Source organism: Camelus dromedarius, chromosome 7 (genome assembly GCF_036321535.1).
Source record: "Camelus dromedarius isolate mCamDro1 chromosome 7, mCamDro1.pat, whole genome shotgun sequence".
Taxonomy (NCBI): Eukaryota; Metazoa; Chordata; class Mammalia; order Artiodactyla; family Camelidae; genus Camelus; species Camelus dromedarius.
In genome coordinates, this window is record NC_087442.1 from 38,600,037 (window position 1) to 38,626,369 (window position 26,333).

Sequence of the window (26,333 nt, forward strand, 5' to 3'; positions counted from 1 at the left end):
CTATTATAAATCAATAAAGAAATAATTATCACCACCACCAATAAAGGAAAACAAGAACAGGAACAGGGATTTCACCAAGGGAGAAATATAAATGGCAAATAAGTATATTTTTGAATTGTGCAACCATACTAGAAATCAAAGAAATGTAGCTGTCTTGGACTAAAAGCCTTCAGTTGTAGAATGCATGTCTCACCAATAATCCATACATTTGGGTGTGCATTTTGCTGTTTGGAATCACCCTGGATTAAAATACCAGTTTTGCTACACACTAACTGTGGGACACTGGATAAATTATTTAGCTTCTATAAACCTCAGTATTCTTATCTGTAAGATCAGTAATACTGTGAGGGGTGAATGAAATCATACATATAAAGAATCTAGCACATGGTATGTATTTAATAAATGTTTGCTATTTTTTTAGTACCTATCCTGATATATTGGGTAATAATGAAACTATTGGACTAATCAGAAACCTGGATCATCTTCCTCCTTCCAGCTTTGTGAGTTACGCCAAGATTATGTACACACATACACACACATGCACACATACACATCATACATAAGTAAGAGATAATGGACAATTGTTATTAAAGACTGAAATACTGGCGTCAAAATAACGGGAACAGTTCAGAATTAGTTGGGTCTTGATTTCTAAAAAGCCACTCTAAAAGATAACATAATATCTTGGCTCCATTATTTTTTTGCTAGTAGAAACACTTTACGTGTGTTTTTAAATCATAAGGCTAAAATCAGGGGTAAACAATATTATACAACTTAAATTCAGGAAATACAACTTAAATTCAGGAAATCCTTAAACGAAAGGTAGTTTTAAGTCATTAATCAAATTATTTTATCATTTTGAAATTTATATTTTAAATTTGATAATGTTTAAAAGGTCAATTAGGGATGGACCTAAAGAATAAAACACTTAGTGAAATAAGTCAGACAGAGAAAGACAAATACTATATGATATCATTTATATGTGGAATCTAAGAAATAATACAAATGAATCTATACACAAAACAGAAACACTCACAGACACAGAAACCAAACTTACAGTTACCGAAGGGGACAGAAGCAGACAGCAATATGGGATTATCAGACACAAACCACTACACATAAAGTAGATAAGCAATGAGGATTTACTGTATAGCACAGGGAATTATTACCCAATATCTTGTAACAACCTATAATGGAATTAATCTGCAAAAAACCTGAATCACTACACTATACACCTGAAACTAACACAATATTGTAAATTAACTATACTTCAATTTTTAAAAGTTTAATTAGTAACTTTTTTCCTTTTGGCAGCCAGTAAAATGCAAATGGTAATAAATTTAGATATATTTTAAAATATTTATGTTTATAATGTATATATATAGAATTCTGTATTAAAGTGATTTAAATAAAAAAAAATTATTTGGTCAAGTAATTTTGCTAATAGGCTTAAGATACTGATAATGATTTCCAGGAAAATATCTTAAAAATATACTTCTTAATATAGAAACTCTCAGTATAACATGTAATTGTAGCAACAAAAGTCACCTTACACTATCAAATCAGAGATAGGAAGTCCTTTGAGTTTACGTTGGTAGTCATTCCCTTATAGAACAGAGCAACCTTGGAGGACAAAAATAAAAGGAAAACAATGGAGGAGAGATCTGAAAAAGATAGAAATGACTGTACATATGCACATTTAAAGTAGCTTTTACAAGAAAATACCATATGATATCGCTTATATGTGGAATTTTTTTAAAAAGACACAAATTAACTATTTATTTATAACTTAGATGATTGATTTCTTGAATATGTATAAGCACATTTGACTGTCTTTAATGATTGGATTACTGCATTCTATTGATTCTTATTTTGTTATTGGCTTTATTCCTTTGACAACTATGTAAGTTTTAGAAACTAAAGCTCTAATCTGTTCTTAGAACCAATGAACAGTACATATATGTAAATTTTAAAACGGTTTTATCTCTCAGTGAGTTGCTCTTCCTAGAATAAACTTTGTTTACCCCAAAATAAAAATAAAAAATAAAGTAACCTTTACAAATCAAACAATATTTCAGTTTTATATCATGGGCAATAAAGAGAACCAAAAAGAGAAGGGAAAGAATTGGGGGAAATAGAGGAAGGGAGAGAAAGACTGATCAAGGCTGATGAACATGGAAATAACAAGTGAGAAAAAGAAAGTTAAAGAAAGTCAGTTAGGATGCTATAAACAGGACATGACTCAAAAAAGACAGAAAGAAAGGAGAACAGAGATGAGCACTTGGACATATGCACAGTAGGAAAAACATCCATGGGAATCAAATACCAAAAAAAAAAAAAAAAAGACATAACTCAGAAACACTTTTTAAAGAAGTAATACACTTCTCTTCTAACCTTTCTTCAATGAAGCTGTTAAAGATGATCAGAAGTGTTGTAGTTTTGCATCTTTAGGCACACACAGAGCCATGACATCTTTTACTGGTCCCCACAGGCTGGGTGACATTAACCTAATGGTTGATTCTGGCCCAAAGGCTAGAAGCTGTCCACTTCCACACTTGACAATGAAAACTATTACATCTTCTGCTGCATCTCCTAAAAAAGAATGCTACAAATAATAAATAATACATCCTCTATAATCTTTTTGACAGACATTTCACATATAGAAAAACCACAAGCCATCTTCTCCTTGTACTGACTGAGGCATATTTTTGTTTAAATAAATCAGTTTTGAAACTGGCAAAATCTCTTTTATTTCTTGCATATAAAAATCTTACATTTTAATTATAATATAGTGTGAATCCTTTTATAATCTGGATTTTTAAAAGGCATCACCCATTGGGGTAATGAAAAGAGAATGTTAAAATCCTAGCTTCCTTGAAAATATTTTAACATTTTCATACAATACTAGAAAACTCACCTTTTTCCACTCTAATAGTAGTTTCTTTTATTTATAAAACAATCACATTTGAATCTTACCATGGAGTAGCAAATTTTTAATTCCGTTCAATTCCTTCCCTTTGAATAAACAGAGAAATCAACTATATAACCCCCTGATTATAAATCAAACCCAAGATATTGTTTGACAATAAGATGCTTTATTAAACTTGATACATTTACTATATAAGAATTCTGTGAAAAAATGGGGTATCAAATCGGATCTAGGTCTTCATATTATAAAGTCTGTCCCCAGAAGATGTCATATCACTATATCCTGTGGCTGAAGGCATACAGATGACCAACTTGCCCATGGTATTACAGGTCCTCTTAGCAAAACAAAAAGTCCCGACCCCCATCTCTACCTAGTGTCAGCTCCTGGCAGGTAAGCTGGATGAAGCACCTGGGCCAGCCCTTCATCTGTGCTTGGCATGAGGTCCACACAGGATCAGGCTTGGGAAGGCCATCTTCCCCTCCACCAGACAACTCTACTTGAACTATTCTGAGACGCCTTGGAGGGGTGAAACTTCTGGAAAATGAAAGAGAGCAAGAGAGAGAAAAGGTCTGAATATTGGAAGGAATACACAAATGATCACATCAGCTGTATCAATGCCGAGGGGAAGGAAGAAGAAGTTGGAAAACAAGTGGTTTTGCAAAATGCTTTCTGGTATGACAAAAACTGACCTGTGTCACTGTCCTTGACATATCCTGTGTGAAGGCCACCCATTCACTTACCAGCCCTGGGTGTCTCCACGATGAGGTGTTTGTGGTTGGTAAACAGTTCAGTGGAGTCTTGTTCCATTGATCTTTCTTCCAGGTCCGATTCTGGGATCGTAGCACAGCCACCTAGTTGAAAAATATGAACAATACTTTAAGCATTGTGTAGAAAAGTCTGCCTCTCCGTACAGCAACCACAGCTTAAGAACGTACCAATCGTAAAGATTATAAATGATGTGACAACAATCTTCAGGAGTAGATCAAAAAAGAATAACCGTAAATGTATCTCTTTTGGTGAAAATGCTGAGAATGAGTTATTGCCCTCAAAGACATACCAATGATCACTTAGTGACAGCAGCAGTGGTGTTGTCTTTAAATTCATCTTTTTTAAAGTCAAAAAGGACAAAATCTCTAGCATATGTGATATCAATACTATAATGGTACTTCAGTAGGAATTCCCTTTAATACCAGAGCACCAGAAACTATAAAAGAAGCAAAGTATGTCTACCGAGAGGGAAAGAAACTTTCATTGAACAAAGAGGAAGGCCACAGGTGTTCTGAGATGGTGACTGTGGTGGTATTTCTATGGAACTATGGTGGTACTTCCCTGGAATTTGATTCTATACCTGAATCCCAACACCTTACAGCACAGACACAAGCACTTCATAATTCAACAGCAAAGCCATGAACTGCATTGTGGAAGCTTTCAATTCCAAGTGAGTTCCAAGGTGACTTGAGGATGAGCTGGCATCACTGCACTTTTGAAACATTGGGTATAAGTCATTTGATTTTATCCACCAAAATCTTGTATGGAAAACTCATGTGAGAATTTCCTGACTACATCTGCAGCTTGATTTGACTAATTTGCCATCATTTTCTGGAAATGTACTAACATGCTGCATACCGTACATATTTTTTTCCAGAGCCGTTCTTCTTGTAAATGAAGTGCGATTTTTATTTCTTTTTTCTGAGGCTTCACATATACTCTGTCCAAAGCCTCCATATTCAAGTTTGGCTTTATGCATGAGGGGGTTTATGAATAGAGGGCATCCGCAGCACTGATGTGTAAACCACATCATTCAAATGAGAGGGAAGTGGCAAGATTCTAGGTTTGAAGGAAAACACACCTTACCATCCACCCCTCTGCATCAACTCTGAAAAAGAAATCGATGTTGAGGGAAACTTGAGAGACAAGCATTTCCACACTCATAAAATAAGAATTAGAGGTAGCCTCAGAGGTTCCTTAAACAGGAAATGTTAGAATTATCCATCGGTGCAATGAAACTATATCTGAAAATGGCTAGGGCCCCCTCCAGAAGAACCAGGCTTATTATTAATCTCTTTCCAAAGCCTATAGATCATGGTAACAGTAACTATCATTATTATGTACTTTCTAAGTGCTGAAAACTCTACCCATATTATCTCATTTAGTGCCTACAAACCACATCATGAAATAGATATTATTATTCTCATTTTACAAATAGGAAAACTGAGGTCTCACAAGATAGGTACATCATTTTCTGGAACTAACATGCTGTACACTGTATTTATTTTTTCCCAAAGCCATTCTTCTTGTTAATTCTTTGCCAAGGTCACACATCTCCTAAGGACTAAGGGAGAACTCACACCCAAGCCTGACAACTCCCAAAGCCCATGTTCTCTAACCACTTACTACACAGCTCCCAGTTGCAGCATCAGCCAAAGAGACACTGTGGCTGCAGGTGTCAAAAGTCAGCAGATTTTATCTCACCTGATGATCTACCAGGTATAGCCTTCAGGAGTACTGCTTAGAGTATTGTGTAGTGAGGGGCAGGCTCAGAGGTGCTAGGACTTTGGAGAAGCCCAAGAAATAGCACCCTTCTTCTCCTCCTGGATCCTCATCCAACTGAGAAATAAGGAATTGGGTGAGGTAGGGAAGGGGCATCTCTGTAAGACTAATGACAGGGAAGAACAGAAGAAGGGAGTGCTCCCTTGCAGAACAGAATCCTGACGCCAAGGAAAAAGGCCAAAGAATGGCTTGGTTTCTCATTCTAGACTCATAAATCAGATTAAGCCATTTCTCCATCCCCAAGGCAGCGGGAGGAAGGAAGCAAGGTGAGGGCAGGAATGTTGTACTCATGCAGCTACCTTTGCACACAAGGAAACTTCAGGAGTGGGGAAGAAGTGTCCACGGCCAACAGATGGGAGAGAGTGCAGAGATCAGTTAGCAGTGCTGCCATGCGTAGAGAGAGACAGGTCTCCACTGATTAATGAGTATCTTTTATTCCAGATGACTCAATATTGGGGCAAATCAGAAGGATGAAGACTTAAAAGCATTATTCTTTAATCATGTGGGCACAAAAGGAAAAGTCAGTTGCTGTAGGCTATCCTGTAGACGATATGTGCTACATAAGTTACAACATATGTAATTTCCTCTCTTGTCCTTGGTATAAAAATGTTGCCTTGTCCAAAGTACAGAGAGATGACAAATCTGCAGGGCTGACCAGTCACTTGCCCTAGGAATCCCAACCCCTTTTTTTTGGATGCCTCCATATAGCCAGACTGACCAACCATATGCCCAGAGTTTCTGCCACTTGGAGCTTGGAAGGAACAATAGGATATGAGATCTGGCATCCTGACCAATGGGAAATGGGGGAAGGGAAGAAGCTGGGCAGAGAATTTCACTCCTGCCTCTCTCCCTAGGTCAACTCTGAATTTCTTTTTTGCCAACCTCCAGAAAAGTGCTGTGTGCGGACTGGATGCACCAGTACAGGATGCACCACTTTGTATTCACGTATTTCCTTGACGCAATTCCCTTTTTCCTCATCCTTCCTTCCCTGAGTTGGCCAAATCAATCACCATCACTTTAATTCTTGCCTCTATTTTCTTGCAAAATTAATTGATACTGGAAGTAGTACTAAAAAGCAGAACTGCAAGATGGAATTTTGAAATTAGATTGCCCGTCTCTCTGTAAGAAATAGGGACTCCATGGCTGGGTATAAACAGCTGGGATTAACCACTATTATGCAATTATTTATGCTTTCAAATCCATTGTTAACCAGGATGATGTGCGTAGAGAAGTCAAGACTGAGAGATCAAATAGCTGTGGTATGGCAACATTTATAATTATAAGGATTCCAGAGTAGGGTGGCTGCTTCTGATAACTAGATTCCTTGCAAAAAGAAAAGGCAAGTTCAGTGCAGTTAGCAGGTAATGGAAGGCAAATCCAGAAAGTCAGAAGGCCTCTTTAGCCTTGCTGGCTTAAGCCAGATTATCCAGCCAGCAGCACCAGATACGCCGGGGAGCTTGTTAGAAATGTGGTCTCAAGCCCCACCCACATCTACTGAATTAGACTCTGCTAAGAAGGGCAGATGGGTGTATCTGATGAGATTTTTGCTAGAAAAAAAAATTGTTTGCTAAAAAACTCAGAGTAAGCAGCAAAAGGAGAGAAATAAAATATAAAATTTCCAAACTAACAGAGACCCTCTGAAGCCCATTCTGGAAGCGGAGCCTGGGTTCCACGGACACTAGACGAAGGACTCTTGGCTTAGAACCATCCACATCAGAGGAGAACAACAACCACAGCTGGATGAATATCCAAACACATATTGTGTATGCATCACATACGAGCCAACAGGCGAAAACAAGGGAGACCCAGGGACTTCCTGATCCGGAAATCATAGTGCTGTGGACCTACTGCGTGCTGGGCACTCAGCCATGAATTCTCAATGCATTAGCCCACTCAATCCTCAAACAACTTGTAAGGAAGGCTTCATTGGCCCTATTTTACAGTTGTAAAGTCATTGATGCTAGTTTTTGTCTTTTTTCTTCTGCTGTCCCTCCCCCATACTCCCTTGCCCCAAAGTTTCCCTGGGTCGTTCCGTGCATCCTTGCCACAGAATTCTGTAATGGGGCTGAATCAAAAGTAGCCTGAAAATACTTTCCTTTCTAGCCTTGGTTTTTAATCGCCTGAGCTCCTGAAGACATGGAACTGTCTCTATGCTCTCCTCTGACCATAACTCAGAGGGGTAAACCTCAGAGGGAGACAGATGTCTGAGACCCAGGCTGGACTGCCCAAGCTAACAAGGTAGCAAGGAATGGAGGTGTGGATCACAGGAGGGCTGGGCACCAGGAGCCCTGACCTCAGCAAGGACTCTCTCCCCCTACCAACCCTCCCCCATGGGCTTAGGCAGTGCAGCTGTTGGCAGTACTGTGCCCTTTTTTCCTGAGCCCCTATGAGGATAGGAGTGGGGGGAGGTGGAGTGGGCAATAATAACTGAAACTGATATTGAATTTCCCACTTTCTTGCTATTAAAGAAAATAAAAATTTTGACATTTTTTGCATCCCTGACTTGGCCTTGCAAAACTAAGTGTCAGGCCTGCTAGTCTCAATTTATTAAATGTGAACCAAGTGATTATGTCATTTGCCAAAGGTCAAACAGCAAATCTACATGAGCTGCAGCCCAGCTCTCCACACTATAGCTATGCTCCTCTGAAGGTAATTAGGTTTATTTATTTATTTTTAGAGCAGATACTAGGGACTGAACCCAGGACCTCATGCATGCTAACATGCCCTCTACCACTTGAGTTATACCCTACCCACCCTCCCTGTTTTTTAATTATTTTTTACTTTTTTTAAATTTTGGTGGGGAGGTAATTAAGTTTATTGATTAATTTATTTTTTAAGAGAGGTACTGAGGATTGAAGCTAGGATCTTATGCATGCTGGGCATGCACTCTACCACTGAGCTATACCCTCCCCATCATGTTCCTCTGAAGGACCAGCCTTTAGAATTTCCAATCTATCTAAACCAATACTTTTGTCAAATATAATAAAAATAAGTAGAAGGAATTACTAGAAAAATGAAATGAAGAACACATGGACCCTCAACTTTTAGTGTTAGATTCAACCATTGTAAAAATGCTATGTCAATTGCCACAAGTTTCTGAACCCTTATAATTAATTTCAGGTAACACAAAGTTTGCAGACATATGCCAGTCTTATAGCCACACTTTGAACAGCACTGACTTCAAGATATGGTCTACCTTAACTTATACGATATATAGAATTAGAGCTAAAAAATAAGAATTCAGCCAACTCCTAATTATCTAAAGATCGAATAGCCAGTAAATTCATTCTGGTAACAGCAGGGGCTTCTCACAACTTATGAATCCCCCTTCTACTCAAATATCTGGCCGGCAGCTCCCTCACTGCATAATGGCCAAAACAGACCCCCTCTCCCCACCAATGTAGGATGTCCAGGCTCCCCCTTGCCAACTGTTGCTACAACTATGGAGATCCACTTCTATTCTTGTGTTCTCATATAAATTGGAGTTTCATTAAGGGAATCTGGAAACATACAAAGGCTTGATCTCCAGAATATATAAGCAGCTCATATGACTCAATAAGAAAAACATAAACAACCCAATCCAAAAATGGGCAGAAGACCTAAACAAGCAATTCTCCAAGGAAGACATATAAATGATCAATAGGCACATGAAAAAATGCTCAATATCACTAATTATCAGAGAAATGCAAATCAAAACTACAATGAGGTATCACCTCACACCAGTCAGAATGGCCGTCATTCAAAAATCCACAAATGACAAATGCTGGAGAGGCTGTGGAGAAAGGGGAACCCTCCTACACTGCTGGTGGGAATGCAGTTTGGTGCAGCCACTGTGGAAAACAGTATGGAGATTCCTCAAAAGACGAGGAATAGACTTACCATATGACCCAGGAATCCCACTCCTGGGCATATATCCAGAAGGAACCCTACTTCAGGATGACGCCTGCACCCCAATGTTCATAGCAGCATTATTTACAATAGCCAAGACATGGAAACAGCCTAAATGTCCATCAACAGATGACTGGATAGAGAAGATGTGGTATATTTATACAATGGAATACTACTCAGCCATAAAAACTGACAACATAACGCCATTTGCAGCAACATGGATGCTCCTGGAGAATGTCATTCTAAGTGAAGTAAGCCAGAAAGAGAAAGAAAAATACCATATGAGATTGCTCATATGTGGAATCTAAAAAACGAACAAACAATCAAACAAACAAAGCATAAATACAAAACAGAAATAGACTCACAGACATAGAATATAAGCTTGTGGTTGCGAAGGGGGCGGAGGGTGGGAAGAGATAGACTGAGATTTCAAAATTATAGAACAGATAAACAAGATTATACTGTATAGCACAGGGAAATATATACAAGATCTATGGTAGCTCACAGAGAAAACAATGTGACAATGAATATACACATGTTCATGTATGACTGAAAAATTGTGCTGAACACTGGAATTTGACACAACATTGTAAAATGATTATAAATCAATAAAAAACATTAAAAGGGGGGGGGGATCTGGGATCCCAAGTCAGAACTCTGGGTGCATTTTCATAAGGGAACAATGTTACAAGTGGTGGCTTTATTATAGCATCCTATTATAATTAAATAATTGCTTAAAATGCTTTTCTGGACTAATCTGGAAACCTAACTAACCCCTGTAGGTGAAATCTGAAAACATGAAGCATGTATCATGAATTGCAAACAGTCAGCATAAATTGAAGACTACACAATGATTTAAGAGGATGTTTTTGAGACAATTCACTATGCTGCCTATTCCTCTGAATTGTTACCAATCATATTATGTTCATGACCATTTGTGTTAACTAAATCAGGCTGTAAAAATTTGGAGCTTTTTGCAAATTAATAACATATATATATCTCAATCCTCATGTAGCCAGAAAATTTAAGTAGAAAATCTTACCTAAAATTCTAAACAAACAGAAGATTGCTCAATATATATTTGTAAAGCTAGTTCAACTCTAGGATTTTTTAAAAAATAAATTTCAAGCTATCCACAAACCTATCTCTGCATTCAAAAGCAAATTATAAAATAGTTAAACTTCCTCCTCACCAGGTAGAACATATTTTATCCACAAGGGAATTACACTAAGGAATTTCTACCACTGTCAGAAAAACAAACAAAAACATAAAAAAGAAGTCAGGCCCTCTCTGCAGGCTGCTATTGTAGCATGAACTATAAAAGTTCAGAGGTCAAGATAGAGGTCAAACAGAAACAAATATGACTGTTACCTAGAATACTAGAGATCAAAATCAGAACGAGAGGTAAGCTGGCTTTCAAAGAAAAAAAAGCAAAAGCTAATCTGTGGTGTTTTCTGACTGTACTTCAATTTAAAAAAATAAATATGAGAACATAAAACATGATAAAATAACTGAATAAAGTGTTTAAAATAGAATTTTTATTGTGTACAATTGATCATCACATTTTTTAAAATCTGTACTGTTTGCCCATTTCCTTGGTGTAAATACTCCGATCATGTCCACTTTCAAGCAACCAACATGACGTCACCAATGGGGAGCTTGGCAGAGATGTGGAGGAGCACACCATTAGATAACACTTCCAGCATACAGATTCTCAAGACATAAATAATCTCAAAAGCATAGAGAATAATATGTAGTAAGATAATTAGTGAAGAGTTTTGAGGGATATTATCTTTGTTCTTAACATGATTTATTTGGTTATAGGTTTACATAATTTAACTTCTAATGATGGCTAAATTTATTAACTGGCTCACAGAATTCCTCAAAATTCAACAATTGGTTCTCAGGAGCCAGTGTGAGCCAGCTCCAGCACTGAATGTGGCCTTGTTTGTAGAGGGTTTAACACTATGTTTTGAAGTCTCTATTCAAACCATGGTTCAGCATTTATAAGCCAAGTGACCTTCTTGAGAAAATTGTTTCACTTATATGAAACAGTTTCCTTATCTATAAACAGAGATTATGGCAGCCCTGCTTCACAAGGGAGAAAATGATGTGTATTAGTGCTTGGCACCTTGGAAAACACATTAAGTCCTGACTATTTATTTTCAGGTCAAAGTTAGATGAAAAGAATAAGCCAAGATAGAAGTCCCTAAAGGTGGGAGGCTGAAGGGGTAGTATTCACACAGCTGATACAGCCATGGGGCCAAAAGACTCTACAGCAAAAAAGAAGGTGCTCAGAAAAACATGTGGTCACCGCTGAAGCCAACTACACTGTTTACTTATGCTACTTGATTTGCTGAGTTCTATTTGATAGACATTTGATTCTACCCCAGATGAATTCTGGTGGCCCAGCTTACCTGCCTCACTGTCTACCTTGTAACTCAAGTAGCCTAAACCAGGGCTTGACCAAATAGTACATATTTTTTAAGCTCTCCAGGCCATTTGATCTCTGGTGCAACTATTTGGTTTTGCCATTGCAGTGCAAAAGCAGCCGAAGACAAAATGTAAACATGAATGAACATTAACTGTGTTTCAATAAAACCTTATTTACTAAAACAGGCAGTGGACTAGACCTGGCCCATTGGCTGTAAGTAGTTTGCCAACCCCTGGCCTAATCCAAGGCTCACAAAAAGCTACTCTTCTTACAGCATCCTAATTCTAAAGGTTCCTGGGGGCAATTCACACTGCCAGATCATCTGATAGTATTATAATAAAAATAAAAATAAAAATAATAATAATAATAATAATAATAATAATAATAATAATAATAATAAGGAGGAGGAGGAATAGAAGAAGGAGGAGGAGGAATAGAAGAAGTAGAAGTAGTAGTAGTTTAAAAGAATATTGTTTGCCCTACGCTACCAATGCTTTTTTTTTTTTTTGGAGAATGATAAGCTTTTTTTAAAAATAGACTTTATTTTTTAGAACAGTTTCAGATGTACAGAAAAATTTAGCAATAGTACAGAGAATTCCCATATATCCTCTACACAGTTTCCCTTACTGTTAACATCTTGCATTACTGTGGTACATTTGTTATGATTGGTTCTAGTGAACCAATATTAACACGTTATTATTAAAGTCTATAGTCTATTCAAATTTCCTTAGTTTACCTAACATTCTTTTCTATCTCGAGATCCCATCAAAAATGCCCCCATGACATTATTGGCCATGTCTCCTTTGGCTCTTCTTGGCTGTGAAATTTCTCAGACTTTCCTTATTTTTGATGGCCTTGAAGTTTTGAGGAGTATTGATTAGGCATATTGCAGAATGCCCATCTACTGGAATTTGCCTAATGTTTTTCTCATGATTAGACTGGGGAGAAATTGTAAAGATAGTTTCCTTGAATAAATTCTTAGAGTCTCCCACTTTTGTCTCCAGGTGTTCATCTTTTCTTCTATAAAAAGGAAAAGCTAGCCGGGCAGTGAATGGGGAGGCTCGACTTAGACTGTGTAGTTTGCCGGAGTGGGTCAGGCTGGGTCTAGCTGTCGGATCCAGACAGGTTATCAGTTGCCTCATCTGTAAAAAGATGGTCTAAATGAGGCCTATTGGGAGTAAGTATTACATGAGACCGTGTACACTGAGCACAGTGCTCAGCACAAAGTACATTTTATCATTTCTGTCTCCGATGAATTTTCTTGGCATAGATGCACTTTCCACATCATTTCTGTGGAATCAATTTTAGCTTTTCGTGCAACCACCTTCATTTAGTAGACACCAAAACAGAGGCTCAGAGAGGGTAGCAGATGTCCCTTATATCCCAGAGCTAGTTCCTGATTCTCCTGCTTCCTAAAGCATTGGATCTTTCTCAAGAACATTTCTTTTTCCAGAAAGATCTCATGGATTTGCTTGTGAATTAGCTGTCCTGACTGGTACTTCCATTCAATGATACAGACACTCTAGAAGGTTGGCAAGTTTTTTTGGGTATTTTAGGAATTTGCAGATTTATATCCTTGCATTAGAGACTTATGCAATCAACTGAGTGTATGGGTGTGAATACTCCATTCCTTCAGGGACGAGAAAATCTTTTCTTTCTCATATATTTAAAAGTAATCAAATAAGGAGACACTGAGAATCACAAATGACCACAGACCCTGCTCTGACTTGCCAGCCAAAGAATCTTCTCTTCATGTGCCTGAATTGCCACTAAGAATTAAAAACAGCAGAAACCTCAAAAATATACACAGTGACATTTTTCTTCTAATCAAGATTTACTTGATGGATAAAGTGTTTTTTGAGGCTAACATTCAGATTTCATTTCAAAGGTTTATAATTCATGTGAAGTGTGGGGAACAGGTGCTTTGAAAAAAGTATTTTACTATCTTAATTATGAAGAGCTTCCCTAAGAGACTATGAGTAGTTATGAAATTCTCTGTAATATACTTTTGAAAAAGTTTTACTCTATTCCTTCTCAATCTCTCTCTTTATAAGTGTGCACACATATCCACACATAAGCATATACAAATATATAGTTTTCCTGGTAATTCTCTACTCTGTCCATTTTCCTAGTTTTTTAAAATATTTTTTTCTAGCCCAAGGAAAATGTAAGCTATAGAAAGCCAAAAATTCTACTGTATGTTCATGTAGCAATTTTAACTGAGTATCTAGAAATATTTTGGCAAAAGTAAAGAATGGAAGGAAGGTGAGTGGGTAAAAGAGAGAGGTAGATAGAGGATGAAAAGGAAAAGTGGCAGAAGGGAGAATAAATCATCAACATATTTCACTTTTCTGTGTGTACTACATATTTGGGGTGACTTACTGAAGGTATAAATGATAAAATATTAACATATAAAATGCAATGGAAGTTAGAAGAATTTAATGCTGAATAGGAGGTATAGCTAGGAAGGTTGTGGATAAAATACAGATAAGAACTTACACAAGGGCTTCCATGGAGATTAAAAGCAAAAATCTCTGGGAGAAAAGGGGGACTCTACTTCTCCTGATTAATCCTCCACTGACCTCTCTTCTTCCACACTGGACTTCAGATCAAAGGGCCGAGTCCATCTCATACTTAGACTTAACATTTCCTTAAGAGCACATATCATAATTGGTAAAGTTATGCTTCTTGAAAATGTTTTTGAATACTAGTGTGTGTGTGTGTGTGCACACGCATGTGCATGTGTGTGTGTGTGTCTGTTCTTATTTAAGAACATTTTAGAAAACCAAGATTTCTGTGAAACTAGGTTTACAAATATGCTTACTAAGCAGATGCTCCAGAAAAATACACATATAGGAGATTGTTAAAAAACATAACAGGCACAGACCTTGTCAAAGCGCATCTTGGAAATAAAGCCATCAAGAATGCAATATATCACACAGCATGGTAAATGAGGTTGATATCATATGATGACGCTGCTTCTCTGAAGGAGGAACCGGACAGCATATGTCCATATCTTTCTCATCTCCACTTCCATTCTACCCTTTACTTATAATTACTCATAATGTAGAGGCATCATATCCTTAACCTGGTACACCCTTACAGTTTCAAAACTCAGGAAAACAGAAGAAAGAGTGTGCCATTCTATATAGTCTTAGATTTCTAGTTCCAACATATGGTATTTGTTTTTCTATGTTCCTTTTAAATCTGTTCTACAACTTTTCTTTCTTCCCTGTATTTGCAGATTGCATGCCAACTGCATAGACAGTAGCTCATCTACTAGCCACACAGATAATAATGGTTAATCACAGAGAGGCAGATGAAGGTCACTGTAATGTGTGTCCAACACAATGCCCATGGAATGTTTAGGAGTTCAGTTCCACTCCCTAATAACAAACTTTGATCCCCCGAAACCTGGGGAGAACTTAAAATGTGTTCAGGACTATGCATGTACCTGTGTTTGAAAATATTTCCATCTCATACCTCACAGCAGAGACCAAGTTTGTGAATAAAAGGGAGCCTAATATATTTTAAGAGGTCTAGCATGTGTCTGAACAAGTTTTAAAACTCCCATAAAGGCTGAATACTAAGTCCCTTGGGGTATAAGGACTCCAGTCAGAGTACTTAGATTTAAGAGAGCAGGGTCCTCCTGGCATTAAGATGTTTCCACAACTTGAATAATGGTAGGTGTCCCAGTATTCTTTGAGCTGGACCACCACTTAGAATTTAGGTCCACTTAGTACAAAGGATTAAGAAACACAGGAACATAGCTATTTTCATCCATTGATGATTATGTAAACAGAATGTACCAAGCAGAAAAAAGTCCTATTTACAAAAAAGCAAGCACAGTCTATAAATCCTACAGGTTGGAATGGATCCAGGTTAAGAATTTCTCCAGATGTCAGTCTGTAAACAGGGCTTCATAAAGTGAATTCTCCAATTAATTGTTGGTAAGAGTGATCTCTACACTATGTTAGTGCATTATGACCCCCTACCATATGTAGGTTAACTGTCTGACCCTATAGATAATTAGTCACTTATGGTACAACAGAACTCAGGGTAAAGAAATGGGGTAAGAACAATTTCTTCTGATATAGAGAGAAGGTGCCATAAAATTACTGCTCAGGAACTCGGAGCTTTGTTCACGGAAGGAAATGAGAACTCCCCTATTTATTTGCATTACATCTGTTTTTCTAACACATTTAGTTCTTAACCTGGAGTACTTGGAAAGACACACACCCAGTAAGAACATAAACATGGAACTTAAAAAAAAAAAACTACTCACTATTTTGTTAAAGTCTCCAATCACAATGTTTTCCCACAGGTTAACAAGGCCATTAAATCCTCCAAATAGGAATACAAAAGTAATACCCAGACATTGTAAGAAGGTGGGGAAGAAGAGAAAGCTAGTATTTGCTTTTCCTTGTCAGTTGATCAATGTCTAGAGCACTCTGCAAGGAAATGCAAGATCTATTATTATCTTTTAACTAGATATTTGTTGTACTGATAAGTACAGTACTTTCTTGTTCAAAAAGAAGGTGACTGTGGTTTTTAATTTCCATTTGGTTTCTAAATCCTAAGGCAATTCAATGTACAACTGGAAAGAGACATAATTTTAAGACGTTTCCATTTGAAATACTTTCCTCTCCTAACTCCCTCTTCAGAGACCAACTCTCTCTCAAAAGTACACATGCACAAATAAAACATTATAATTACAATTGAGAAAGAAAGGAAGCCAATAGTTCTGCAATAATAATTTCTAAAAAAAAAAAATGAAATAGTAAGAGCATAACTCTACTTTGCCTGGACACCACATAATAAGAGAGCCAGTGTTCTTCACAGCCTCCCTCTTGCATCAAGTAGCTATTAATTCCCCAATGATCCTGGCAACATTTCTTCAACTTGAGTTTCTTTCCACAACCCAATAAAAAGCCATAATCTTGACCAAATTGTGTTGTTTTTAATAGACAGAGTCTAGGTGGTGATTATGAAATTGAGAGTTCAGCTGGGTCACTCTAGTTATAAACAGGTTGAGGGAAAAATGTAAAGAACACAATGGTTCTGGAGAGCGCCTGTTTCATCATATTCTTAAATGTTGAGGAACCTGAACAAGCACTCAGGACTCATTCCGAAACAACTCTGTTATCTAATGATATACTTCCATAATAGCCCATTAAACAATGTCATATTTTGCAGAAAAGGGACATGTACACAAGATGATAAGTCAGCCCACTGACCACAGAAAGGGACGCCTGAAATGGGGCATGGCAAGTATCATATCTTGAGCAAAGTCACATGTCTGGATCTTAGTTTCCTTTTTTCTAAAATGCAGAAAATATAGCATTTACTTTATGAGAGATTAACTTAGTTAATGCTTATGATACAGTTACCCAGAGCCTGACAAAGAGTAAGCCCCCAATTAATGTTGGGCTATTATTTTCAACACTAACCTCCAACACACATTAGTCATTACATTACAGCCAATTACACATGAAACTACAGGCCATGAGCACAGCATGAATTTACATTTGATGCTCTCAAAAAATGTTCAGGTAAAAGCTAAATAAAGATGGGGCAAGCAGACCAGTGGTGGAATGTTTCTAGCTGGACCTAGTGGCCAAAGCCAAAACTGTTAGCAAGGAATTAAAATAATTCACTTGAAAAATAGTGCACACATTCTTTTTAAGATGAAATCACTGATAGGCTGCTACCATAGATAACCACTCTTCTGAGATCTCAATAGGGATTTTAAAAGGGCTCAAATGATGATGATCATGATCATGAGTGAGGCATAATCACATTCATTGTTTTCTATTTACCAGCAGTGCCATCACTACTGAGAAATGCAAACCCACAAGATAATATGACATAAACGGATGAAACATTAAGATAAAAGGGTAAAACAGTGGTAGGTTTGCTTTCTCATGGGAAACTGAAATGGCCAGCAGATGAACCTTGAAAGAGGAAGTGTGCTGACCTAGTGTTACTAAACATAGGAGGCAGCCAAGAAGCGGAAGAATAAAGCAATGTATTTAAATGTATGCCTTGAAGGAAGCAAACACCAATTATTTTTATATGACTTTAATTCTCCCAGTGAATACTTTATGGGTGTTGGCAAGTCCTTCTGGAAAAGGAAGGGATTATTAATGAAGAATTCAGCGGCAACTGCTCACCAGTGCTCTAAGAAATAATGCTTAACAAAGGGTCATTTAGCTCATACCTCATCTCTAAAGCTATAGAAATTTTAAGAATCCTTAAAAAAAACAGTAAAGTATTATGTTCACATACACAGTCTTTTCTGTTTTCATTTCCAGATGGTTCTATAGCCTGCATGATAAACAAATAAGCTTCCCACAGGAAAATAAACACATAAAGGAATAGAGTTAAATTTTTTTCTCTTATGTAGACTGAATGCTTAATATATACTTGTTAATTTGTAAAGGAATTCATGAAACTTGAGGAAATACATAGGACATACAGTCTTTAAAAAAGTTATCTTTGAAGAATGTTCTACCACATCATTCCAGGATTGTGGGCTGGTGACAGCCCACTAAAGCACAGGCTAGTAAATCTAAGGAAATGACCAATCAGCTCCTATATTCTATCTTGTTTCTCAAAGAACTTAACCATCCACTCTGGAAAATTCTCATATTATGTATAATGAGATCTCTCTAGCTAACATCTTGCTCTTAAAATTCTCCAGTTGCTTCAAGAGCATGGATTCTAGAGTCAGACTGTCAGAATTTTAATCCCAGTCTGACCATTATTAGTTTTTTTTTTCCTTTTAACTGGTTACTTAATCTTTCTTTGCCTCAGTTTCCTGATTTGTAAAATGCAGATAATAATTGTACCTAGCTCATAGGGTAATTGTAAAGATTAAATGAGTTAATTGATGTAAAGCACTTCAAATAGTCCTGGTTCACAGTAACTGAAATATGTGTCATAATGATAAGTATTACTATTATTAGCATCATCTTTGCCTTACCTTGCCTAAATTCCCTCACCTAAGCTTGGGGTTCTCAAATAAGCTGAAGGGAAGGCGGATAGTGAATTTTCAGAAGGCAGAGAGCAGTAGCTATGGTTGTCTGACCTCCAGGAAAACAAACTCATGTTGGTCAAGGAAAACCTTAACTGGTTTTCTGATCTGGCAAAAAAGAGAGGCTGACAGGAAATAACAGCTTGGTAAAGAAAGAACAAAGATTGGGGTCTAGATAAATAATAAAGGACAACAATAAACATCAAATCAGGAATAATTTCCTGGCTATTGACCCCCACTTTCCTGCATCTTCCTCCAGTTCTTCCCTCCTTTTGGCAGCAAAATTTCTCCAAAGAATTATCCGTGTTTGATGTTTTTAATTCTTTTCCTTCCTCTTATACATCCATCCAGTTCTAGACCTGGCCTCTACCACTCCACAAAAGTTGCTTTTTTCAAGATCACTAATGACCTCCACGTTGCTAAATCTGCTGGACAGTTTTCAGCTCTCAACTTACTTGACCCGTTAGCAGCATTTGACACTGCCAATCATTCCAGCTTCTTTAAAACTGTCTTCACCTGACTTCTAGGACGCCATATTCTACGGAATTTTACTCTTACCTCATCACGTGCTCCTTCCCAGCATCCTTTGCTGGTTCCTCCTCGTCTCCCAAACCTCCTAAAAATTTGGGCACTCTCAGCACTCAGCCTTTCATTCTCATCTCTTTTCTAAAATCACTCTCTTGGTGACCTTATCCAGTCTTTTGGCTCTAAGTAACACTTTCATGCTGACAACTCCTAATTTTATAACTCCAGCCCAGATTTCTCTCCTCATCTTCAGACTTATAAATCCAAATACTTATTCAGTATCTCCACTTGGATATCTTACAGCATCTCAAACTCAACATGTCCCAAACTGCACTCCAATCTTCCACACAAACCTGTTCCACCCCATAGCCTTTCTCATTTCAACTTCATCCTTCCAGTGGCTTGAGTCAAAAGTTTTGGGGTCATTCGGTACTCTCGTCTTCCTTCCACACATCACAGCCCCACTGTTAGGAATTTCTGCGGTCTCTACATCTAAAGTATAGCCAGAATCAGACCACTTCTCATCACCTTCACCATTACTGCCACTGTGGTGCAAACCACCATCATCTCTTTCCTGAATTATTGCTAAATTACTTACCTGAGTAACCTTCAGACTAACTGCCCACTTCTACCTTTGACCTCCCTACAGTCCATTCTCAGTACACCAGGCAGGGATCCTTTTAAAATTTAAGATTATATTATTCCTTTCTTTAAAATGGTCCTTCTTACTTCACCCAGAGAAAAAGCAAAAGTTAGCCAAAAGGCTATACCTGATCTGACTTCATCTCCTAACCATTCTGTCTCACTACTGGCCTCCCTACACTCCTTGGAACATGCCAAGTCCATTCCCCTTACCTGGAAACTTATCTAGATAAACCTACCCTGACAATCCAATTTAAATTTATAATCTTGTAACTGCCCCTTTTCTGACATTTCTTTTTCTATAGTACTTATTATCTTTGAACACTAACACTTTACTATATTCTAACATACTATATAATTTACTTATTTACCATGCTTATTGTTTATTGTTTCCCTCTGCTAGAATAAGAGTTCCAAAATTGCAAGGATCTTTGTCTATTTTGTTTGCTGCTGTATCTCATGCCCTAGAATAACTCCTGGCACACAGTAGGCACACAATAATTACTAGTTGCCCTGAGTGAATAAATTTAGCTGAAGAGACTAGGAAGAAGCAATGGAAACCAAAATTCATTCTATTCTTTATGTAATATTATCTACCTTTTCCACTGGGAGGTTGGAAAATAATTCCAGCAGAATGCAGTATAGTGCCTCTTACTCCTACTCCCCAGCACACCTGGTTGCTTTGTGAATCAAAAAGTTTCTCAAAAAGTTCTTTGTGTTAGTTAATACACATCTTTAAGAAATGAATCTTCCTGGATGATAACACAGGGAGAATCTGTTAGACTGAGTAGGTGCAACAACAAAATGTTCAGCCCAGAGAAGAAATAAGATCCCAGCAGTAATTTCTGTAAGAGCTAAAGTTAAAAAGAAGTAACAGAGAACTTGTAATTCTAGTTCTTGATAGCAGTTATTTGCGGATGAAGGAACTGCAAAGGAAGGTACAAAGACATCTGTCTGCTTGGGAAATTTCTCAAAATGAATGAAAAAAGATCTATCTTATTTCCACTGGGGCATCAAGTTATGGCCTGGAACAGTTTATTTTTCCCAGGCTACTTCAAATCTAAACGTGTTTTTAAAAGCAAGCCCAATGAAAGATTAGATAAACAACTGGACAATGTTTTTTACACTCTGGTAACATAAACATTTCAAATTCCTCCCTAACTCTTGACTAGCATAAATCTCTAATTCCAGAGAAGGTAAAATATCCTCCAAGTTTAAACACTACTTTGAATTATTCACATTTACCTCCATTTCCATCTTATACTTTTTTGGCAGTAAAAAGCCAGGTTTCATCCAAATTATGGTAGTATGACTCTCTTCCAATTGTAAAACAACTTGGACTAACCCCAGCTCTGCTTTCTTTGAAGATGGACTACAGCATCCCCTCCCAACAGTTTTTTTCTCTTCTTTCTTACCTCCTATACATCCTGCATTGCCCCTTTTCATACTGAACCCTTAAAAACACAGAGGGGAAATGTGAAGCTGTCTGCCTATAACTGAGCTATAAAAACAATTTTTAGATGGTGTCAAACACATAGGAGATAGGTTGAAAGAGTCAGTGAGGCAAGAAAACAACAGGGAGAGGAGACCTTTCTCTGGCTGAGGAAGGGAGACAGACAGTAAGATCTCCCTAAGAGAGGAAGCTCTGTGGGAATGCCACACAGGATAAAAGAAGGTAGGGAGAGAATGGAGGAAAACAAAGGTGTGAAAACGCAGAGGGAAGGAGGATAACCAGCCCACAGTACAATCCACATGCCAGAAGATTTAGGAATAAAAAGGGGTGGCTAGGAGAGAAGAGAAAATACTAGGCTGATAGAGCCATTCCATTTGCATCATGTTCCACAGTTTACGAAACAATCTCACTTGACCTTGGTCCTCACAACCACCTTGTGTGGTAGAGTAGGTAAAAATCTGTACCCCACACCCCAGGAAAACCACCCACCCAACTCCTGGGCAAGTTATTTAATAACTTTAAAACCTCTATTTCCTCATTTGCAAAATGGAAATAATATCTTCCTAACAAACAATTGTGAGAAGTAAAAGAGATTTTATATAAAGTATCAGAGACAAAGTCATACTCGATAATCGGTAGTTATAGTAACAGACGGTAACACTGACTGATCTAAAGTCAGACTATGAGCCAATGACCCTGTTAGGAGTAAAACTTGGGTCTCCCATGCTGTGAGCACTTTCCATGGAAGCACACTGTGGTAGAGAGAGAAAGACAGAAAGCAGAAATTGAAGGGGCTCTTAAGAAGTACAGAGGTACAAGGTGGAAATGTGCAGTACATAATCCAAATGACTGAAGATCCCAGACTATAGGTTTTGAAGGTTCAAAAACTGGGTGCACTTTTGTATAAGAATATGAAAAGGAAGACCATGGTGCATGAAGGGACAGGATTAGGGGCTTATTTATGATAGATGAATAATTACACTAGTACCATTTTTAAGTACTTCCTATTTGCTAGCCATTGTGCTACTTACTTCACATGTTTGCTCATTTTATAGCTGCCTAAAATAGTAGCAGTGCCTCATTTCACAGGTGATGAAACTAGACTCTGAAAAGTTTGTGACTTGCTCAAAGTCATGCACTTAGTAAGTGAGAGAATCTATTACATGCTGACTCTAAAATCCAGTCTTAAATCATTCCATAATCTTGTTTCTCCCAGATAGAAAGAAAAGACATGGCAATGGGACTGTGAATTACACAGAGAGTTTCGACCGGTAAAAATAAGATCATGGTGTGTACCCCATATCCTGGACATTTGCCCCCTCCCAACTCATGCTCAAAAGAAAAGTAAAAGGGTTTGGGGAAATGACTGAGGTTTTATCTTATTTAAAAAAAAATCAGCACAGAAGTAACTTGAAGAGCTACCAGTGAAGACAGATCCCTAGACCCATATAAAAAGATCCTTAGACTGTTTTAAAATAATTCAGAATTGATTGATGCTTCTACAGAATATAAATACAAAGGAGAGGAAGTGGCTCAATAGAGTAGATAGGATTTACAACTAGAAAGGAGTGAAATAGTAAAATGGAAGATAATGCCTTTTCCAACTACCCAGAGAAAGACAAACCAGTCTTCTACAAGTTCAAAAATTTCAAAGGAGTCCATAGAGGAAATTTTTAACTACACAAAAATAAAGAAAACATGAACATGCATATATGTTTTCCAAAGTTAGCAGAACCATGCTCAGAAAACTTCACGAAGACTTGAGTGCAAACTCACACAGAAAAAAACCCTCAAGGGCAATCTCATGCATGTATATATAAATGCAAAAATTCAGATTAAGACATTAGCAAATCAAATTCAGTATGACATATTTAAAAAGCAATAATAAAGAAAAACTTACTCCAGGAATGCAAAATGATTCAAATAATATAATTCCTCAAATCAATATATAAAAGAGAAATCTCAACAGAGGGTAACATTCATCATGCACTTCTGATTTGAAAACAAAAGAAAAACAACTAGTGAACTGGGAATAACTGTCTTAAATTAATAGGTAACATCAAATTTATAAGTAAAGCAGATAAAAACATTCACATTAGTCAGAGTAAATATAAGGATCTTGATCATTTATCACTACTATTATTTAACATTATTCTAGAAATTCAAGGCAATATAATAAGAAAAAAGGAATAAATATATGTATTAGAAAAAAGATTAAATGACTGTATTTCCAGATAATATGATTGTACTCCTAAAAAATTTCTAGGAATATGAAAGAAAAATCTATTTAAATAGATGGAGAATTAAATAAATAAATAAATAAATGTATATATATTTGTGTGTTTCTATATGTATTTATATATATATATACACAATTTATATATATATATAAATTGATCATGTCACTTTACATTAGCGGCATCCAGTTAGAAAATATAATGGAGGAATTATTATTTTTTAATAACATTTTCATTGATTGATAATCATTTTACAATGTTGTGTCAAATTCCAGTGTTCAGCACAATTTTTCAGTCATACATGGACATATACACACTCATTGTCACATTTTTTTCTCTGTGAGCTACCATAAGATTTTGTATATATTTCCCTGTGCTATACAGTATAATCTCATCTATCTATTCTATAATTTTGAAATCCCAGTCTATCCCTTCCCACCCTCCGCCCCCCTGGCAACCACTAGTTTGTATTCTATGTCTATGAGTCTATTTCTGTCCTGTATTTACACTTTGTTTTTTTTGTTTGTTTGTTTGTTTTTGTTTGATAGATTCCACATGTGAGCGATCTCATATGATATTTTTCTTTCTCTTTCTGGCTTACTTCACTTAGAATGACATTCTCCAGGAGCATCCATGTTGCTGCAAATGGCGTTATGTTGTCAGTTTTTATGGCTGAGTAGTATTCCATTGTATAAATATACCACATCTTCTCTATCCTGTCATCTGTTGATGGACATTTAGGCTGTTTCCATGTCTTGGCTATTGTAAATAATGCTGCTATGAACATTGGGGTGCAGGCGTTGTCCTGAAGTAGGGTTCCTTCTGGATATAAGCCCAGGAGTGGGATTCCTGGGTCATACGGTAAGTCTATTCCTAGTCTTTTGAGGAATCTCCACACTGTTTTCCATAGTGGCTGCACCAAACTGCATTCCCACCAGCAGTGTAGGAGGGTTCCCCTTTCTCCACAGCCTCTCCAGCATTTGTCATTTGTGGATTTTTGAATGACGGCCATTCTGACTGGTGTGAGGTGATACCTCATTGTAGTTTTGATTTGCATTTCTCTGATAATTAGTGATACTGAGCATTTTTTCATGTGCCTTTTGATCATTTGTATGTCTTCCTTGGAGAATTGTTTGTTTAGGTCTTCTGCCCATTTTTGGATTGGGTTGTTTATTTTTTTCTTACTGAGTCATATGAGCTGTTTATATATTCTGGAGATCAGTTAGAAAATATAATGGAGGAATTATTATATTCAAAAGGATATTAAATTTTTTTTTAAACAATAAAAATAAAATAACTAGGAAAAAACTTAAAAAAGAAATGCCAAGGCCTATAGGTATAGAACTAAATGTTTATAGACAATCATAACATGTCTGAATAGATGGACAAAAATATAGTAAGATTCAGTATAAAAAAGATATCAATTGCCCACAAAATTGACTTTAAATCTTAATGAAATTTCACTCTACCAGTCAGAATGGCCATCATTCAAAAGTCTACAAATGACAAATGCTGGAGAAAAGGGGAACCCTCCTACACTGCTGGTGGGAATGCAGTTTGGTGCAGCCACTGTGGAAAACAGTGTGGAGATTCCTCAAAAGACTAGGAATAGACTTAGCTATTGACCCAGGAATCCCACTCCTGGGCATATATCCAGAAGGAACCCTACTTCAAAAAGACACCTGCACCCCAATGTTCATAGAAGCACTATTTACAATAGCCAAGACATGGAAACAGCCTAAATGTCCATCAACAGATGACTGGATAGAGAAGATGTGGTATATTTATACAATGGAATACTACTCAGCCATAAAAACCGACAACATAACGCCATTTGCAGCAACATGGATGCTCCTGGAGAATGTCATTCTAAGTGAAGTAAGCCAGAAAGAGAAAGAAAAATACCATATGAGATCACTCATATGTGGAATCCAAAAAAAAAAAACAAAAACAAAAACATAAATACAAAACAGAAACAGACTCATAGACATAGAGTACAAACTTGTGGTCACCAAGGGGGTGGAGGGTGGGAAGGGAGACACTGGGATTTCAAAATGTAGACAAGATAAACAAGATTACATTGTATAGCACAGGGAAATATATAAAGATCCTGTGGTAGCTCACAGCGAAAAAAAAAAGTGACAATGAATGTATGTATGTTCATGTATAAGTGAAAAATTGTGCTGAACACTGGAATTTGACACAACATTGTAAAATGACTATAACTCAGTTAAAAAAAAGATTTAAAAAAAAAAGAATGAACCAAGAATATTAAAAAAAAAATTTCACTCTAAATCTCAAAGGAGTATTTTAACTTAAGAATATGATGTTTAGTTCATAACAACAAATAATTGTTGAGAAGAACCAGGAAATAATGAATAACTAATTGGGAATTTGTTTCACCAATTTAAAAAGTTACTATAGCTTTAATATTTATAACATTAACATTATAATAATAATTGTTATGACAATTACAACAGCATTTCTATCCATGTCAGAATAGATGGAGAAGAAAATGAAATAGCACAGAAATACCTGGGATAGTTCCATTTATATAAAAATATTTAGTATGTTTTACAAGTGTATTTCAAATTAGTGTAAAATGGTGTATTAATTAATAAATTGTGCTGGAATTAGGG

The 26,333-nt window shown here is 36.9% G+C and overlaps 1 protein-coding gene across 8 annotated transcripts in view; it reads right to left on the reverse strand.

Moving 5' to 3' along the window:
- Positions 1–2,725: 2,725 nt before the first annotated feature.
- Positions 2,726–26,333, reverse strand: part of BBS9 (Bardet-Biedl syndrome 9) — a 383,745-nt gene continuing 360,137 nt past the window's right edge. For all 8 annotated transcript variants that reach the window (XM_064487454.1, XM_064487458.1, XM_064487457.1 and 5 more), the window contains 2 exons: positions 3,670–3,780; positions 2,726–3,463 (listed from right to left, as the gene is read on the reverse strand). In XM_064487454.1, coding sequence (XP_064343524.1) covers positions 3,432–3,463; positions 3,670–3,780 — 143 coding nt within the window. In that variant the 3' untranslated portion in view covers positions 2,726–3,431. The remainder of the gene's footprint in view (positions 3,464–3,669; positions 3,781–26,333) is intronic.